The 20276-nt window shown below is 46.9% G+C and overlaps 2 protein-coding genes across 2 annotated transcripts; both read left to right on the forward strand.

The window, feature by feature from the left end:
• The first annotated feature begins 10414 nt into the window (after positions 1 to 10414).
• LOC147957237 (uncharacterized) lies at positions 10415 to 15601 on the forward strand. Its single transcript, XM_087531616.1, has 4 exons — positions 10415 to 12134; positions 13418 to 13509; positions 13710 to 13940; positions 14381 to 15601. Exons 1-4 carry the CDS (start codon positions 10415 to 10417, stop codon positions 15599 to 15601), a joined length of 3264 nt encoding a protein of 1087 aa, XP_087387742.1.
• Positions 15602 to 16569: 968 nt separating this feature from the next.
• Positions 16570 to 18180, forward strand: LOC125524929 (acid phosphatase 1). The gene is made up of 2 exons (XM_048689958.2): positions 16570 to 17057; positions 17532 to 18180. The coding sequence occupies exons 1-2, from the start codon at positions 16717 to 16719 to the stop codon at positions 17914 to 17916; spliced, it is 726 nt and encodes a 241-aa protein (XP_048545915.2). The 5' UTR covers positions 16570 to 16716; the 3' UTR covers positions 17917 to 18180.
• Positions 18181 to 20276: the final 2096 nt, after the last annotated feature.

Consider the following 20276-nt stretch of genomic DNA (forward strand, 5'->3'; position numbering starts at 1 on the left):
GTATGTCAGAGAGTAAAGGCAGAGCATCAGAAGCCAGCAGGATTGCTACAGCCATTGTCGATACCTGAATGGAAGTGGGATAAGCTAGGCATGGATTTTATCACGGGATTACCCAGGACCCGTTCAAGCTATGACTCGATATGGGTTGTAGTCGATCGCTTGACGAAGGTACCTCATTTCATCCTAGTGAAGACCACTTACACCAGTGCTAAGTTGGCAAAGATATACATGACCAGGATCGTATGTCTACATGGAGTTCCGAGGAGCATTGTATCAGATAGAGGAACCTAGTTTACCTCAAAATTCTGGAATCAGTTGCACGAAACTTTGGGTACCAGACTAGAGTTCAGTACAGCTTTTCATCCGCAGACCGATGGACAGACTGAGAGAGTCAATCAGATTTTGGAAGATATGTTGAGAGCTTGTGCGCTAGATTATGGATCTAGTTGGGATGACAACTTTCCATATGCGGAGTTCTCTTACAACAACAGTTATCAATCCAGTTTGAAGATGGCCCCTTTTAAAGCCTTGTATGCAAGAAGGTGCAGAACACCATTGTCGTGGGACGAAGTTGGAGACTGCCAGTTATTTGGACCAGATTTGATTAAGGAATCTGAACAGAAGGTGAACTTGATTCGCGATAGGCTCAAGGTAGCCCAGTCCAGGCAGAAGAGCTATGTAGATTCTAAATGCAAGGAGATAGTTTACGAAGCCAGAGATAGAGTTTATCTTCGTGTATCTCCACTTCGAGGAGTTAAGCGCTTTGGAGTTAAGGGAAAGTTAGCGCCACGTTTTGTGGGACCATACAGAGTTTTGGAACGCATGGGAGAAGTTGCTTATAAATTAGAATTACCTGAGGGATTGTCGGGAGTTCACGACGTGATCCACGTTTCCCAGTTGAAGAAGTGCCATGCAGAAATGGCGGATATACCGTTGAGAGATACAGTGCCGCTGGAAGCGATTCAGTTGGATAGTGATTTGACCTATGAGGGGAAACCAGTCAAGATTCTCAAGTATGCCAGCCGAGTCACCCGCAGCAAGTTTATCAAATTTTGCAAAGTTCAGTGGAGCCACCACACCGAGGATGAAGCCACCTGGGAGCGAGAGGAAGATCTGCTGAAGGACCACCCTCACCTATTTTCTAACCAACCCGAATCCGGAGGGCGAGATTCATCTTAAGGGGGGTAGGTTTGTAACATCCCAAATTTTCAATTTGGAATGTTATACATTAGATCATCACTGCATATCATATTTTTTATTTGCTCTTGTCCAGATCCAGAAATTCTACGCAACTCAAGGACCCACGAGAGAGTTGGGGATTTCGTTATTTTCATATTTGAGTTTTTTCAAATTTTGAAAATTGGATCATTTGATTTTATTTATTTTATTTTCAATTATTTCTATTATACAAATATTAAAGAGGGAATAAATTGACTTTCCCAAAATAAAGAAATGTTGAAGATTTAATAAAAAATCAAATAACATTTTATTTTGGGGTTTTTGGCTAGTTTATTTGAATTTAGGAAAAAATGCACGTTTTTCAAAACTGCATTTTAGGGCCAAGAAAATGTTCAACTTGTTCTAAATATTTTATTTAGGCGGTGAAAATTTATTTTGGCATTTTAGAATTTTATTTTATTTCCTAGAATTTTTCTTAGTTTTGGCGGAATTGTTTTAAAAAAACTATGCACGCGCCCGACTGGGCCGAAGGCCCAGCCGAGCCGGGCCAAGCCCGCCCCGCCGCCGTCTCCCGCACCGGCTCGGGACCGGAGTCCCGAGCGAAGCCGCCCCCCCTCTCATAAATACCCTGTCGTTGCTCGCCGTCGCCTGCTGCGCCCGCCGCCGTCGCCGCCGACGCCGCCCCACCCTGCCAGAGCCCCGAGTCCCGCCGGAGTCCGGCGAGGTAGCCGGGCCGTTTCGCCGCCGGTTTTCCGAAAAAAACCGATCCAGTTTTTTTGAAAACCCTAGGTTTTTTATTTGTTTTTAGATCGGTTTTATCGGTTCTTTTATTTAGCGAGCGTTCGCTCGTTTGTTCGTTTTAACGGACGAGTTCACCGTTTAGTTTCAGATAACGAATGTTTGTTCGTTAATCTGTTCGTCAGTTTTTCTTTTTCTCGGATTTTCCGCGATTATTTCTGATCGCGATTTCTGATCCGATTTTCGTTTTAGTTTAACTTTTCGCTCATTTATCGGAATAAGGCGATTCAAGCGCCTAGAGTTTTTTCTCGAAACCCTCTTTCCGTTTAACCAACTCAAAAAAGTTTTTGCTTCTGTAAAATTTGACTTAGTTCCAGATTAGTAATCGAAGCTTGTTTTCTTTCGCTGTTTGACTTTCGTTGTTTCGTTCGATTTGTTTCTTTTGCAAACTGGAGTTCTTAAGTTGAACCTTCTGGTTAGATCTCTTATTTGAGTTTTACCTGTGCATTAGATGAGTACTTATTGTATGCTTGTTTGTTTGTTTGCGTTAGAGTACCCGGAGTGCACCGCTTGCTACTTCGAATCTCTAGGTTTCACGGATCATCAGCAAGGCAAGTAACACTTTGATAATACCTTTTACTACCCAGTTTTATTGCATTAGATCAATCGTCAAACCATTGCATGAATAGGATCTGATTAATATGTGGGTTTTGGGAAGTAGATGAGGTAGTACCTATTACCTGTTTTATTATCAAACCTTGGGAGTTACTTCTACGTTTGCTTATGCCATGCTATGCTTGTAGACGTGGATTGGGTTTGAGTGAGTGTATCTATGACAGATGTGAGAATGTTAATTAATGGTTCAACTTAAGGTGGCAACTTTAATACACATCTGGGTGGATTGAGGCACCTGGGTATTCCAGCGATTGCCTGTTGTTTTTCTTTATGGACCGCCACCCAGGCTCAAAGGGATCATGAGATTATTCATACTAGAAACTTCCGTGTGCAGCCACAAGCTACTATGGGCTCTAGCATAGTTGATTAAGTCGTGCGAACTCTTACAGTGGTAGACTAGCAGATGTAGGGGAAAGTAGGTGTAACGGTCCACCCGATAGTAAGGTGCTAGCGCTTCTGAAAGACTGTGTCTCGGTCATCCGTTTCTTAAACACCATGTAGTGCGAGAATCCCAAGGGAGGAGATCGAGTCTTGTGGGGAAAAGTGCGCAAACATATGCAGAGTGTATAAACTAATCATGATTAGCCGTGTCCCCGGTTATGGACAACTTGAGTATCTAGTACTTGGATTATCATGTGAATCTCATCATGTGACTTTAATTAATTTTGTTGGGTTATAATGATGATATTTAATTGGGTTTGAGAGGGTGTCTACGCCCTCAATGTTTAACAACTACCATGATAGTTAAATAAAACTTATTCCTTTGCAGTAGGGAAAAACTGGCTTTATGCAAAACTGTAACCATAGAGCTTTCCACCAGCCATATATGCATGTAGTATAGCCTATTTCTGTTCAATACTCTCTATGTGTTACATTGCCAGCATATTCCATGTGCTGACCCGTTTTCGGGCTGCAACGTTCATGTTGTAGACTTTTCAGACGACGAGTATGGAGCCTTAGGTCGTGCTTCTATACCCAGTGATGCCGTTGGAGTTGATGGACTCACTTATCTTCCAAGCCTTCTGCTGTTATCGTTATTAGATGGCCTTAAGCCATATTATTTGTAATAAGTTCTCTTTTGAGACACTCGATGTAATAAGTGTGTGATTGCTACTCTGTTATAAATCCTTCAAGTACTGTGCGTGTCAGCATTACTGATCTAGGGATGACACTGAAGCACAGAGATCGGACCGTTTAAGGTCTGGTCGCTACATTTGTACTATAGTATTTCTCTCCTGTTCTTTACAATTAATTTTGCACACTTCAAATCTCATCACTACACTCTTGCAATATTTCATTTCCACAACCTCTTTTGCTTTGGATCATTTTGTAAGCTCTCTGTTCGACCGATACTCTTACTTCTAAAAGTCTACAACTCAATTGTATGCCCTTGTAGGACATTAAGGATATGTCACTTAGGCGGTGGCATCTTGATGTAAAATTTTCAAACTATGTGTTTCCCAAATCTGTAGAACTTGATTTCTGTCGCTTCATGTATTTGTACGTTGGTTGACGTCACATCGATGGATCCAGCTCAGTGGAGTTGGGTTGCTCGGCCTGATTTTGTTTTTTTTCAAAAAGGGGGGCTTCCCAGCCTCTGCATCAGAAAGATGCATATGGCCAACTTAAATAAGTAAGCAAATAGGTCCAACAAAGGTCTTAAAGTCTCAACGAAAGGAAAAAATGCTCACACAGAGAACAACAAAGTAAGCAGAGATAAAGCCACCACCGGCTGGCAAAAGAAAGATAAGAAAACTAATTGCCTATCCTATTACATGACCTCCATCCAAACCGGTTGAAAATAGTCTGAGCTACCATCTCCCACCGGATAGATCAGTAACCAAACGCTCCCTGGCCACTGTCGAAGTGAGTAGCGACCACATACGGATCAACGCGGTGGCTTCGAAGATAACCTGCAAAAAATGAATATTTGTTGTTCTATTAAAAACCAAATCATTTATGCAGTTCCAAACTGCCCACAATAAAGCACATACTCCTACGTGAATGTGTCTCGCTGTTTCAGGATCTATCCTGTTAAGTCACGCCCCAAATAACGTGCTAACAGAATTCAGAGGAGTAATGTTAAATGCTATGTGAACCGTCCACCATAAATTTTTTGCCAACGGGCAGTCAAGAAAGAGGTGTTTGATGGATTCATCCATATCACAAAAACTACGTCTTGTAGGTCATGTCCAGTTGCGTTTTGCCAGGTTGTCCTTAGTTAAGATGACTTGTTTATGCACAAACCACATAAACACTTTAACTTTCAAAGGTGCGTTGACTTTCCAAACATGTTCTGAACTAGCAATGGAGTTAGAATTGATAACATCCATATACATGGATTTAACCATAAACTCTCAAGTCCTAGTAAGCTTCCAGCGTAACTGATCGGGCTGTTGAGAAAGCTGAACCTCCATCAGTCTACTCACAAGATGGATCCAGGTTTCCCAACGGTTTTCGGCTAGCGTCCTCCTGAAGTGAATATTGAGAGGGATGGACTGAAGCATTGTTGCAACGGAATCATCCCGTCGTTGAACAATGTGATACAGGGACGGATATTGAAGCGCGAGGGGTGTTTCCCCTAGCCAGATATCCTCCCAGAATCTCATGGTGGTACCATTTTCAACTATAAACTTTGTCCTATTGAAAAACCAATTTAACTCTCATAAGTCATTTCCAGAAAGGCGAATCCGTCGGCCTCACTGTCACCTGGGACAAAGTTTTGGACTGAAGGTACTTACTACGGAGAATATGCGCCCATATGGCCTCCGTTTCTACAGATAACTTATACAGCCACTTACTAAGAAGGCATCTGTTCTTGACTTCAAGATTTTCAATGCCAAGACCCCCTTGGTCTTTTGGTCTACAAATAATGTCCCATTTGGCTAGTCTGTATTTTCACTTTAGTTCATCACTCTGCCAGAAGAATCGGGATCGATAGAAATCCAGTCTTTTCCTAACTCCAACTGGAATCTCAAAAAAGGACAGGAGAAACATTGGCATACCCATGAGAACCGAATTAATAAGGATTAATCGGCCTCCGTATGACATCAGCTTGCCCTTCCAGCAGCTCAGTTTCTTCTTAAATCAATCCTCGATGCATTTTCATTCTCCATTTGTCAGCTTACGATGGTGAATTAGTATACCCAAATATGTAAAAGGTAAAGCCCCCAATTCGCCCCCCAAACAATTGCCTGTAAGCTTCTTGTTCCTTGTTGGCTCGGCCTAATTTTGTGAGTAGGGTTATCTGAGTGCAAACACACACACACACACACACACACCTACTCCACCACCAATCTGAAGGAAATATGCCCTAAAGGCAATAATAAAGTTATTATTTATTTCCTTATATCATGATAAATTTTTATTATTCATGCTAGAATTGTATTAACCGGAAACATAATACATGTGTGAATACATAGACAAACAGTATGTCACTAGTATGCCTCTACTTGACTAGCTCGTTGAATCAAAGATGGTTAAGTTTCCTAGCCATGCTCTACAGGTGTCTCCGAAGGTACTTGTTGGGTAGGCGTATTTCGAGATTATGATTTGTCACTCCGATTGTCGGAGAGGTATCTCTGGGCCCACTCGATAATGCACATCACTATAAGCCTTGCAAGCATTGCAACTAATGAGTTAGTTGCGGGATGATGTGTTACGGAACGAGTAAAGAGACTTGCCGGTAACGAGATTGAACTAGGTATTGAGATACCGACGATTGAATCTCGGGAAAGTAACATACCAATGACAAAGGGAACAATGTATGTTGTTATGCGGTTTGACCGATAAAGATCTTCGTAGAATATGTAGGAGTCAATATGAGCATCCAGGTTCCGATATTGGTTATTAACCGGAGACGTGTCTTGGTCATGTCTACATAGTTCTCGAACCCGTAGGGTCCGCACGCTTAAGGTTCGATGACAGTTATATTATGAGTTTATGTGTTTTGATGTACCGAAGGAGTTCGGAGTCCCGGATGAGATCCGGTACATGACTAGGAGTCTCGAAATGGTCGAGACGTAAAAATCAATATATTGGACGACTATATTCGGACATCAGAAAGGTTCCGAGTGATTCGGGTATTTTCAGGAGTACCGAGGAGTTACGGGAATTCGTATTGGGCCTTAATGGGCCATACGGGAAAGGAGAGAAAGGCCTCAAAGGGTGGCCGCACCCCTCCCCATGGGCTGGTCCGAATTGGACTAGGGAGGGGGGGGCCCTTCCTTCCTTCTCCATTTCCCTTCCCTTTCCTTCCCTCCTACTCATAGTACTTGGAAGTGCTCCTAGTTCTACTAGGAAAGGGGGAATCCTACTCCCGGTGGGAGTAGGACTCCCCCAGGGCGCGCCATAGAGAGGGTCGGCCCTCCCCCTCCTCCACTCCTTTATATACGGGGGCAGGGGGCACCCCAAAGACACAACAATTGATCTCTTGATCTCTTAGCCGTGTGCGGTGCCCCCTTCCACCATAATTCACCTCGATCATATCGTAGCGGTGCTTAGGCGAAGCCCTGCGTCGGTAGAACATTATCATCGTCACCACGCCGTCGTGCTGACGAAACTCTCATTCAACACTCGGCTGGATCGGAGTTCAAGGGACGTCATCGAGTTGAACGTGTGCAGAACTCGGAGGTGCCGTGCGTTCGGTACTTGATCGGTCGGATCGTGAAGATGTACGACTACATCAACCGCGTTGTGCTAATGCTTCCGCTTTCGGTCTACGAGGGTACGTGGACAACACTCTCCCCTCTCGTTGCTATGCATGACCATGATCTTGCATGTGCGTAGGAAATTTTTGAAATTACTACGTTCCCCAACACAATCTATTCACGCGTCGCCCGCGTGTCGTGTTTGATGAACAACCCTAGCCGGTCTTATACCCACACCAAATGTTGCCTCTACATTTTTCACATCTAGGGAAGGCGCGTACACCACTCGCAATGGACTGATTGCTGCTTTTCCTAGTCCTCAATCATTGACTAATTCAACCCTGTGGCTCCAAGTCCAATGAACACAATGGCATGATTGTCAAATAAGGTAAGAAAAATGGTTGATCATCAGCAATTTAACCATCTGGTTATTACTATTTCTCTTTTGAGCTCTATGGTTGAAAACAAATATACGTTCTAGACTCTCAAGCCTTCCGCAATTGCATAAAAATGATTGCAATGGCTTGATTGAAAATGTGGAAAGACAAAGGGGTGAACTGCAACATCATGTTAAGACAGAGTGCTAAAGGGATAATGGCATGCACTTGTACATAAATATGGTTAGTCAGAAAGACAAAAACTGAAAAATCGCAAACGGATAAGATTTTTTGTCCTATATTTTTTGCGGTACCAAATTGATTGGTTAAATTTGATTGAGTTGGAGGAATAAGCTAGATATAGATGACATAAATTCATGAAAAAATTTCTTTGTAGCAATTCCATTTTAAATACAAGTTAGAAAAGATATATGGATAATGATGACACGAAATTAGGTAGTGATCTAGTGACTGAGTGGGAGAAAAGCACAATGAATTGGTAAGATTGGAAGTCGATGGATCATGCGCCGCACCAACCATATCAAAATATGTGCTGAGCTGGGTAGCTAGCTAGCTAGATGTTAAACTGACACTTGTGGTAGAAAACATCAAAACAAAATCTAAGAAAATCAATACTGAAATATATGAAAATTATATGAGGTAAAATGAGCATTGATCATGGCATATGTAGTATCTCGATTGCTTGACTACTAGCTGGGCACTCTACATCAAGATTGAATCGCACATCTCATTTTTTTAGAGAAAAGGCATCGGCCATGCCCGAGAAATGGCTCCGACCTATTCCGAATTTGAATTAACAAAGTCATTAATCGGCTAGGATTACAGTGAAGCAAGGTACAAAATAAAGAAATAAGAAACAGCAAAGATATAGAGAGTTGTAGAAGCTTACACCATAGCAATGATACAGGCAAACACAAGAAAGAAAAAGGAGCCTAGCCTAAATCACCTATGCCAAACGCCAAGAGCAGGAGCCACACCAGCTACAGGGTGAGGTGCGGCAAGACACCAAAATCGGTAAGCAACAACTCCTCGCCTACTCCTGTAAGCCATGTCAAGACCAACAAGCCACTTGTTCTACCTTCGAAGAGGACCACAGTGCTCTCGCCCTGACTTGAAGGCGTTGTACCGTCAGAAGGCAGAGTGCTCACCCAAGAGCCGAATGGACAATGTCGACTGGCTGCTCGGGCCTGAGGGAGTAGAGCACCACCATCGCTGGGCTCCCACAACCTCACCATCACCTGGTCAGCAACACATCCAGATGCAAGCTGAAGAGCGCCGCCAGAAGACGAAGAACCATGCGATGAAGATAAAGAACAATGAACAAGTCACCACCACAATTGCATCCACGGGCAGGGAAGCACCATCAACACCTCTGCAATTAAATTTTGACATTATTTTTTTAAAATTCAAAATTGGTTTGGAAAATTCAGAAGAAAATAAAATCGACAATTCTTGAGATTTTTTGGAAACCGGGTTTTCTGCCTCCTATCGGAAAAAAGCAGAAAACAAAGAAAAACATTGGGGAGGGGGGCAGGAGGGGCCCCAGTCACAATCAAGTCATAATAACGAGGATGTCGATGCATCGTGCACCACTCCAGCCGTGACAGGTAGGGGGGGGGGGGGGGGGGGGGGGAGGGGGTTGTAGATGCTCTAACCATGCATATTGTACACAATGAGTTAAATATCATATATTTTGACGCAAATGTTTGTAATTCAAAATTCGTTTGGAAAACTCAGAGGAAAAAATCCGGAATTCCTGAGATTGTTTAGAACCCAGGTTTTTCAGCCCCTACCTGAAAAAAGATGAAAACACAAAAAAAAACATTGGAGGGGAGGGGGGGTAGAGTCACAATCAAGTCATAATAATTAGCATGTCGATGCATCGTGCGTCACTCCAACCGTGACCACATGCCAACCTTTGACTATTGTTGCTATGTTGATTCTTTCCTAGGTTAAAATTTTCTCATATATCCAATACATCTACCAACAACAAACACAACCACATACATGTAATCCTACCACAAATATCACATCGCATAACGTGTTTCCGGCCCCATCAAAATTGACATCAACACACCCTATACCACTTAATTCTTTGAATGGATGGGTGGCTTAGGAGAGCTCTTTGTTACTACTTGCAGTTCTTAAGAAATATGAATGCCAAATCTGCGTTGCCAGCACATGTGAAGCACAAAAATATGTACAATAGGTTAAATATAATATATTTTCACCCTAAACTTTTTTAAATTTAAAATTCATCAGGATAACTCGGACGTAAAAAATTCGGATGTCGATGCATCGTGCACCACTCCAACCATGATCATATGCCAACCATTGAGTATTGTTGCCATGTTGAATCTTTCGTATGTAAAAAATTGCTCATATATCCATCACTTCTACCACCTCCAAACACAGCCACATACATGTAAGTCTACCACAAATATCACATCACATAACGTGTTCCAGGCCCCATCAACAATGACATCAACACCCCCATACCACTCTTAATTTTGTGAATGGATGGGTCGCTTAGACCAACTCTCTGTTTACTACTTGCAGTTCATAAGAAATATGAATGGAAAATCTGCATACACAATGTTAGACTCTGTATATACTGGGCCCCACTTGTAATTATGTTGTACATGTCTATATAATGGAAAGGTCACCCCACGATTGGAGGTGTGCCACAAAACCCTAAATCCTTTGTTTAACATGGTATCACGCCTAGCGATCCAATCCAAGTCTTCCGCTCCACCCCCGCCACCAGCCGCCGCCATGTTGCACCCGGCCGCCGACACAGCCGCTGCCCTAGCAGCGGCCCTCGCTGCCTCGACTACCGCTGCCGCTGGTGCAGTTCCCCGTCCCGTCGCCACGGACCATGCCTTCCTCCCGCCGTCGCTCGCGGCTCTCCTCTATGGAGGGGCTGCGCCCGTCACGACGGAGAGTACCCTTGGCCCCTTGACGACGCAATCTGCAGGCTACCAGTACGCCGGCCCCGTCGCTTTTCAGTACGCCGGCAACTTCTCGTCGCCTGCTCCATCTACGCTGCTTCCGGCCGCCTCGTACCCCCTGGTACCTGCGCCGCCGCCCTCGGCCGCTTCGCATCCGTCGATGCGCTCGGCCGTGTCTGCTCCTGCTGCTTCCGTGTACAACACATCAGGCTATCCTGCCGCCGACGTCCCCCACGCGGACTACGCCGGATATGGTGGTCGTCCTCTGTACGGTGCCCCGTACGGTCCTTCGCCGACAGCGCGCCCTTCGTATGGCGCGTATCCTGGTCCCGGTGCCGCTGCGGCCCCGTCTCCGTCTGGTCCGCTGGCAGCGTATGGTGCGCCCCCGTCCTACGGCACCGCGGCGTATGGCGCTTCACTGCAGCCGCCGCCCGCGCCGTCACCCTACATGGATCTTGAAGCTGCCTTGGCTGCGATCTCCTCGCCGCCATTCCTATTCTCGCACCTCCTCCCGGTTAAGCTCAAGCCGGATAACTACCTCTACTGGTGCGCGCAAGTGCTTCCCCTACTTCGCAGCCATTACTTGGAGGGCTTCGTCGATGGCACCTTGCCGTGTCCACCGCCGCATCATCCAATGTTTCGCGCGTGGATTGCTCAGGACCAAGCCATCCTCTCGGCCATACAATCCTCCCTGGGTGAGGGTGTTTCCGGGCTGGTTCTCTTTGCCGCGACATCTCATGAGGTGTGGGACATCCTGGAATCGAGTTTTCCATCCCAATCTACTGCGCAGAGCATGTCCCTCCGCGCGAAACTTGCTGACACCCGCAAGGACAGTGGTACGGTGACCACCTTCTACAACAAGATCAAGAAGTTGGCTGACACTCTTGCTTCCATTGGAGAGCCCCTTCGTGACAGCGAGTTTACATCCTTCATCCTAACCGGCCTCGACAGTGACTACGACTCGCTTGTCGAGGTGATTAATGAACGTAAGGAGCCTTTACGTCCTCAGGAGCTCTACAGCCGTCTCTTGTCCACGGAGCAACGGCTCAATGCGCGTCGCCCCGACGTCTCCACCGACTCCTCCGTCAACGCCGTGTACCGCGGCAAAGGCGGTGGCCGTGGCCCCTCTGCAGCTTCCTCGGGAGGAGGGGGCAAGTCCGGTGGTGGTGGTGGTACGCCCTCCGCACCACAGCAGCAGGCCCTGCGCTCTGGCTCCTCGGTGGTCGTCGTTGATGGCCGCGCCTGCGCCTGCTGTTCCGCCTGTGGTGCTGCCCAGCCATGTCAGCTCTGTGGCCAGCCTCGCCATGTCTCCTCTCGCTGCCATCGCTGGTTCAAGACGGACTTCCTTGGCCTCGGCAATAATGGCAAGGGCAACGAGCGTCAAGTTAACATGGACCAACAGGGTCACACACCTTCCTATCCTGTTGATCCTTCTTGGTACATGGACACTGGAGCAACCACGCACGTCACCAACGAGCTGGGCAAGCTAACTGTCCAGCATCCTTACCGCGGGCATGACAAGGTTCACACAGCTAACGGGGCAGGTATGCGCATCTCACATGTTGGTCAGGCATCACTTCTCACAAACACCTCTAGGGCATTGCATCTTAGAAATGTTCTTCGTGTTCCCACAGTTGCACGTAACTTACTCTCTGTTCCTAAACTTACACAAGATAACAATGTTTTCTGTGAGTTTCACCCATTTCATCTCTTTGTTAAGGATCGTGCTACGAGGAACATACTTCTTAGAGGTCGCTACCGCCATGGTCTATATGCTCTTGACGCCCCCACCGACGTTTCCCCTCCTGCTGCTGCATTCCAAGTCTTCAGTGGCGTCCGTGTGTCTCCATCACTATGGCACTCTCGTCTTGGTCACCCAGCATCTCCCATTGTTCGCCATGTCCTCCATCGTCATGAGCTACCATCCGAGTCTAGTAATAAAGATGTCTCTGTCTGTGATGCCTGCCAGCAGGGCAAGAGTCATCAGTTACCTTTTTCTGTTTCTCCACATATAGTTAAAACTCCTCTTGAGCTTGTGTTTTCAGATGTATGGGGCCCTGCCCAGCTGTCCGTTAGTGGGCACGAATATTATGTCAGTTTCATTGATGCTTACAGTCGCTTTACCTGGATTTATCTTCTTAAGCATAAGTCTGATGTGTTTAATGTGTTTTTACAATTTCAAGCACATGTTGAGAGACTCCTAGATCATAAAATCATTCATGTACAGTCAGACTGGGGGGTGAATACCGCAACCTCAGTACCTTCTTTGAGAAACTAGGCATTGCTCATCGTGTTTCTTGCCCACATACACATCAGCAGAATGGTTCAGCTGAACGTAAGCATCGTCATATTGTTGAAACTGGATTAACCTTGCTGGCTCATGCATCTGTCCCGTTTCGTTTTTGGAGTGATGCTTTTACTATAGCCTATTTTCTTATAAATAGGCTTCCTTCGCGGCTCCTTCATATGAAAACTCCACTTGAACTCTTGCTTGGTCAGACTCCTGATTACACGTTTCTTAAAGTGTTCGGTTGTGCGTGTTGGCCGCATCTCCGTCTGTATAATAATCGCAAGCTTGAGTTCCGATCCAAGAAGTGTGTCTTCCTGGGGTATAGTTCTGTTCACAAAGGGTATAAGTGCCTTCATGTCCCGTCTAATCGTGTGTATATCTCCCGTGATGTTGTTTTTGATGAGCACGTTTTTCCCTTTGCTGCCCTTCCCTCACCTGACACAAGCTCCACACCGCCTGTGCACCCATCCACTATATTGCCTGATCAATTTGTAGATGCTGCACATTCGCCCTCTTTGTTGTCTAACCATGGTGCAGGTATTGGGAGATGTGCGCGCCTTGAGCTCCTGGATGAGGTTGATGCTCCGGCTCCTTTGTCCCCGACGGCCACACCACCACCGCCCGCTCACGTCGATCGGCTGGCTTCGTGCATGTCCCATGCAACGAGCCCGCCTTTGCCCGCGACCGCGGCTGGTGCACCGCGCGTCACCCCTCCGGCCCAGTCGCCGCCTCTGCTACCTGGCGCGTCGGCCCAGCGGGCCGTCTCGTCCGCGCCATCGCCGCCTGAGCCGTCCCCTGCACCGATGCCTGGGCCGTGTCCGCCTGGGAGTCCCCTGCCACCGACCCCTGGGCCGTCTCCGCCTGGGAGTCCCGCGTCACCATCGTCGCCTGTGCGGCACTTATCATGCTCGCCCGGATCGGCGTTGACCTCGAGTGGGTCGACATCTCCTGCTGTGCCTTCGTCGTCACCGCCACCGACTGCATCAGCCTCTGCCATGACGGATGCTGCGTCCCCTTCGTCCTCCTCGCCATTGGTTTCACCACCCGCTCCGCCCCCGGTGTTGCGCCCTCACACACGCAGCAAAAGTGGGGTGTTCCGTCCTAAGGAACGCAAGGATGGCACGGTGGCCTGGCTTGCGACTTGCATGGCACAGGCCCAGTCCGACCCTACTGCTGAGCCTCGGCATTTTCAGGCTGCCCTGAGTATCCCACACTGGCGTACTGCGATGGAATAAGAATACCACGCTCTTCTTAAGAATGAAACGTGGCGACTGGTTCCTCCCAAGGCTGGTGTCAACATCGTTGACTCCAAGTGGGTTTTCAAGGTAAAAAAAACATGCTGATGGTTCCATCGAGAGATACAAGGCTCGACTGGTTGCTAAAGGATTCAAGCAATGGCATGGCCTTGATTATGAGGACACCTTCAGTCCCGTGGTCAAACCGACCACGATTCGGCTTCTGCTCTCACTGGCAATTACCCGTGGATGGTCTCTTCGTCAGCTTGATGTTCAGAATGCTTTCCTTCATGGTGTTCTTGAGGAGGAGGTCTACATGCGTCAGCCTCCTGGTTTTGTTGATCCAGCTCGTCCGCAGCATCTTTGTCGTCTTGTTAAGGCACTCTATGGTCTGAAGCAGGCTCTGCGCGCTTGGCATGCGCGTCTTGGCACCACTCTTCGAGCTCATGGATTTGTTCCCTCTCTGGCTGACAGCTCGTTGTTTCTTCTTCAGCGACCTACTGTTACTATGTACCTCCTGGTCTACGTTGACGATATCATCCTGGTCAGTTCCTCGGACTATGTTGCGGATCGCCTGGTTTCTGCTTTGACTGCTGATTTTGCTGTTAAGGATCTTGGGCAGCTTCACTATTTCCTTGGCCTTGAGGTTTTGTCCTCTGGTTCTGGCTTGACTCTCACTCAGCAGAAGTATTCTCTTGATATTCTTCGGAAGTCTGGTATGCTCCAGTGCAAGCCGGCTACTACACCTATGTCATCCACTGACAGATTGTCTGCTCATGATGGTTCTCTCCTTCCTGCTGATGAGGCTACTGAGTATCGCAGTATTGTTGGTGGCTTGCAGTACTTGACTATCACACGTCCTGATATATCCTATGCTGTCAACCGGGTCTGCCAGTTTCTTCATGCTCCTCGAGACTCTCACTGGGCTGCAGTTAAGCGCATCTTGCGTTACATCCGGTCCACTTCTTCTTATGGCTTGCATCCGCAACCGGCCCCCTCTGGTGTTCTCTTTGCGTTCTCTGATGTAGACTGGGCTGGGAGTCCGGAAGACAGACGATCAACGGGGGGATATGCCGTGTTTCTTGGTTCCAACTTGATCGCCTGGAGTGCTCGTAAACAGGCAACGGTGTCACGCAGTAGCACTGAAGCTGAGTACAAAGCAGTTGCAAATGCCACAGCAGAGCTCATTTGGATACAGTTCTTGCTCAGAGAGTTGAAAATTTCTCAGAAGCAGCAGCCGGTACTTTGGTGTGATAACATTGGTGCGACGTATTTGTCTTCAAATCTAGTCTTTCATGCTCGCACCAAACACATCGAAGTTGATTACCACTTTGTCAGGGAACGTGTTGCCCAGAAACTGCTTCTTATCAAGTTCATCTCCTCGAAAGATCAACTTGCTGACATCTTCACGAAGCCATTGCCTCTTCCTCAGTTTGAAGGGTGTAGGCGCAATCTCAACCTAGTGAATTCTTCTGAGCACGATTAAGATTGAGGGAGGGTGTTAGACTCTGTATATACTGGGCCCCACTTGTAATTATGTTGTACATGTCTATATAATGGAAAGGTCACCCCACGTTGGAGGTGTGCCACAAAACCCTAAATCCTTTGTTTAACAGACAACACACGGTGAAGCACGGAAAATGTGTACAATGCGTTAAATATAATATATTTTGATGCTAATTTTTTTTTGAAGTTCAAATTCTTTTGGATAACTCAGATGTAAAAGTCCGGATTTTTCTGAGATTTTTTGGAAACCAGATTTTCCGCCCCTATCAGAAAAAGCTGGAATCGAAAAAAAATTGGGGGAACAGAGTCACAATCAATTCGTAATAATTAGGATATAGATGCATCGTGCACCACACCAACCTGACCGCATGCCAACCGTTGAGTATTGTTGCCCTGTTAAATCTTTTGTGGGTTGAAATTTGCTCACATATCCAACACATCTACCACCTCCGAACATAGCCACGAACATGTAAATCCTTCCACAAATATCACCTAAGGTGTTCCAGGCCCCAGCAATGACACCAACCGACCAATCGAAAGGGTTTGTTGAATTATTGGATCATATCCGCAATGACATACACCAACCACATACTTCGTCGTATGTTAGCTGAATTATTATTGGCTCATATCCATCTTATCCCAAGTTCCCAACTGACCAACCGAAATTGTCTGTTGTAATTCTACAAAAAAATGTCTCCTCAACACCAACGTGTTCCATGTTGTGAATGCGACCGCGCCACTGACACCAACCACCTCTTCTGCCACTTAATTTCTTTCAAGCTCACGGTCATTGTCATTGATGGCTATATCCATCGATATATCTGGAGGCCGGTTTTTTTCCTCCTCGAGAAAAAAAACTCAGCGTCACACACACACTGTACTGTAGGATTGATGTAGCTTTAAACTTCCTATATAACAAGCTAGCCACCCCACACTCTCTGCATAGAACTGCACCTCAGGAAGCACCAACAAGTAGAAATGGCAATGGCTACGGAGATGCTGCTCCTGCTCGCCGCCGTGGCTCTTCTTGTGGCTTCGAGTGGCGCATGGGAGACTAACATCCGCATGCCGACGTAAGTTGCCACAACCACCGCCATGGATGAGGCCGTGGCGCCGCTGATCCATGCACTGCGGCCGATGCTGGGCTCGGGCGGGCAGCTGGGGAGCCGCGCCGGCGTGGCATGTGACAGCTGGCGGCTGGGTGTGGAGGCGCACAACGTGCGTGACTGGAAGACGGTCCCCGCCAGCTGCGAGAGCTACGTCGGGCACTACATGCTCGGCGGTCACTACCGCCGCGATTCAAAGCTCGTTATTGACGAGGCCATCTCCTACGTCGACAGCCTCAAGCTCGCCGGCAACGGCAAGGAGGTGTGGGTCTTCGACGTCGACGAGACCACGCTCTCCAACCTCCCCTACTACGCCACGCACGGCTTCGGGTACCTGCCTGCCTATATATAGTATACATATATATTCCACGTACGTGCACATTATACTTGGATTATTGCAGGTGGATATATCTGAGCAGGACTTGCACTCATCTTGTCGTTCACATGAAGTAGAAATTTGATTAGAACTTGTTAAAAGCATCAACTCACTAGCTAGCTCCCCAGAAACCGCCGGTAAAACCTTAACTGGCACATAACATCTTCCAATGAATACAAGTGAAAAAACAAATGAGACCAGAAGTTGAAATAAAAACGAAATTATTGGACGTGTTGGACATCATTGCTGGTCACCTGCCTCCGTTCACAGTCACAGAGACGGCCAGAAGGACCATATATATGCATGCCCTGTGAGTGACGAGCCTAACCAAGAGGACTGCTCGGAGATAGTGATGTGATAGCTACTTTATCATGGATTTATTTCGTAACCGTCCTTACGAAAAGATTTTTGACATGCATGGTTGACAGGGCTACGCCGTACAACTGGACGAGCTTCCAAGAGTACGCGCGGCAGGCGAGCGCACCTGCCCTGCCCGAGACGAAGCGGCTGTTCGACAAGTTGCTCTCGGTCGGCATCAAGCCTGTGATCCTCACCGGCCGGAGAGAGGTCCAGAGGACCGCCACCGTCACAAACCTCCGCAGGCAGGGGTTCTCTGGGTGGATGACGGTGATGCTGAAGCCAGCGGAGTTCAAGGGCTCCGCGGTGACCTTCAAGTCCGGTGAGAGACAGAAGCTGGTGTACGCCGGGTATGTCATCGTCGGCAACATCGGTGACCAGTGGAGCGACATCCTCGGCACGCCAGAGGGTGCCCGCACCTTTAAGCTACCCGACCCCATGTACTACATCGGCTAGGGCTAGGCCGCCTCCGGATCTCACGTGTCGTCGTCGATTGCTCGAATAAGTTACATGCATGCATGCTCTCCGTTACATGCAATGCATGCTTGGTCGATTGCTCGAATAAGTTACATGCATGCTCTCTGTTACATGCAACGCATGCTTGGTCAATAATCCCTCCCTTGTCGCTGCTTGCTTCATTTCCATATATATAGTTGACCACTTGTTGTATTAATAAGATGTATTATGAAGAAGTTGCATCTATCTATCTATCTTCGATTATATCTGCAATTCAGAGATGAGCCTAAGCTCATCTACTCTCATTGAATAGTAAATTCGAGAAAAATCGTAAAAAAAATGAAATTCTTAGGGCATCCAAGATTCTTGGGTGCACTAGGAGTGTGCCAATTTTCATGGTCAAATGACATCTGAGGAGCTCATGGCAGAAGAACAAAATTGAGCCTGCATAGTGCTTTCTTTCAAATTTTCTTTTACAGTCAAATTTTTTATATTATTTTGCCAAGAGCTCCTCGGATGTCATTTGACCACGAATATTTTCATGCACCTAGCGCACCTGAGTATGTTAGAGACCTTAAAATTTCAGATTTCTTTGAATTTTTTACTATTTTTAATTTATTGTTTATCGGCAGCAGTAGATGAGCATGGGCTCTGAAATCGCTGCTCTCCTATTGTATGCACTATACTAATTATAGACTTCTTATGAACTCACACGTTAATTCATTGTTGAAACATATTTCCCACCTCTCTCTGTCAATTTTTACTTTTGAAGCAACTAATTGGAGCATAAATTCAATACAGTAATCAGAGTCAATCTGCCATATCTCATCTATCTTTCCAATCTACCTTCAATCTCGTCTTCATCATCTACGGCGCCTGCCCACTTCTCCAACCAAAAAATCTGAGGAACTTACGAGAGAAAATTTCCTCCTATGGAAATGAAAGGCTCAACTTCTTCCCCAGATTCGTGGGCCTGGACTTCACGGCTACCTTGTTGGCAGCCTTCCTGCGCTCGTGAAAACCATGACATCCACACCCAATCCCCTTTACACGCCTGGATGGTTACGGATCGGCATATCTTTTCCTATCTCCTCAACTCTCTTTCCAAAGAAATCCTCATCCATGTCCTACATCTTGATGCATCTCAAGTTGTAAGGAGTGCCATCACCAACATGTTCGCATCCGACTTTCGCTCCGGCATCAATAATTTATGTATCTCTCTCACCAATGCCCAGAAGGGTAACAAATATGTTTTGGTGTATTTTTTTCGAATGAAGGGCCTCGCTAAACTACTTCACTACTAGGAAATACCTTATACTAGGTAGAATCTTAGTAGTAGCGCGGGTTATATCTACCCCGCGTTGCTGATAATTAGTAGTAGCGCGGGATATAAACCCACGCTACTACTAAGTTGGTAGTAGTAGCGCTAGATATAAATCCCACGCTACTATTAAATGATTCCCGTCGTACCACCCGGACATGGTGTAGTAGTAGCGCAGGGTGCAAAACCTGCGCTACACTAACTAGATAGCTGTAGCGTATGTGAAACACGCCACGCTACTACTATTTTGTCACCAGCTATGCTGTAACTACAACATCCATGTATAAAATACCAACGCGTCCCGTCCCCTCGGTCTCTCTCTAACTCATACCACCTTACTCCTGGCCGCTGCGTCCTCGTCCCCCCCAAAGCTCCGAGCGGCTACTTCTCCAGCCTCCGACGAGGTGCAGATGTCGACCGCGGCGCAATATGTGGGGGGTTGTGTCGTTCCTTGTGCAGCAGCTCACGGCGACCTGCACATCCGCCACCGGCGAGGACGCGGCCGGCACGCTACTCAACATCTCCCTCCCCACGCGGGAGAGCTCATGTGACCCCCCGTCCCGGTCGTCTTGCATCCGGCCAGCAACAGTGAGTCCACTCTCCTTCCCGTCTCCCCGTTCTTCATGCTCCGAGGCAGAAAAATTAACAAGGGAGCCCCGTGTGCTTTTTTTTGTGGTAGATCTCGTCCTACCTAGCTTGGATCTGTGGACGGCGCATGTGGATCAGGCAACCTGGAAGCCGGCGGCTTCGGCAAGCTCATCTCCGTTGTTTAATCGATTTGCGGAGCCTGTACTAGTACTTGTGTTGGATTTCCAACCCAATGCACCGTGTACTAGTTGATGCAACTGATCGATGGATGTTTGGAGCGTATAAAATGGAATTGGTTGATTGTTTTTAAAATCCTAATTAGTTAGTAATAGCGTGGGTATTATAGAAACGCTACTACTAATAGTAGTAGTGCGGGGTAAAACACGCGCTACTACTAAAAAATAGCTGTAGCGTTATAGTAGTAGCGCGGGACCCCGTGCTACTAGTAGGC

Source organism: Triticum urartu, chromosome 7A (genome assembly GCF_056163025.1).
Source record: "Triticum urartu cultivar PI428250 chromosome 7A, HENAU_Tu73, whole genome shotgun sequence".
NCBI classification, from domain to species: domain Eukaryota; kingdom Viridiplantae; phylum Streptophyta; class Magnoliopsida; order Poales; family Poaceae; genus Triticum; species Triticum urartu.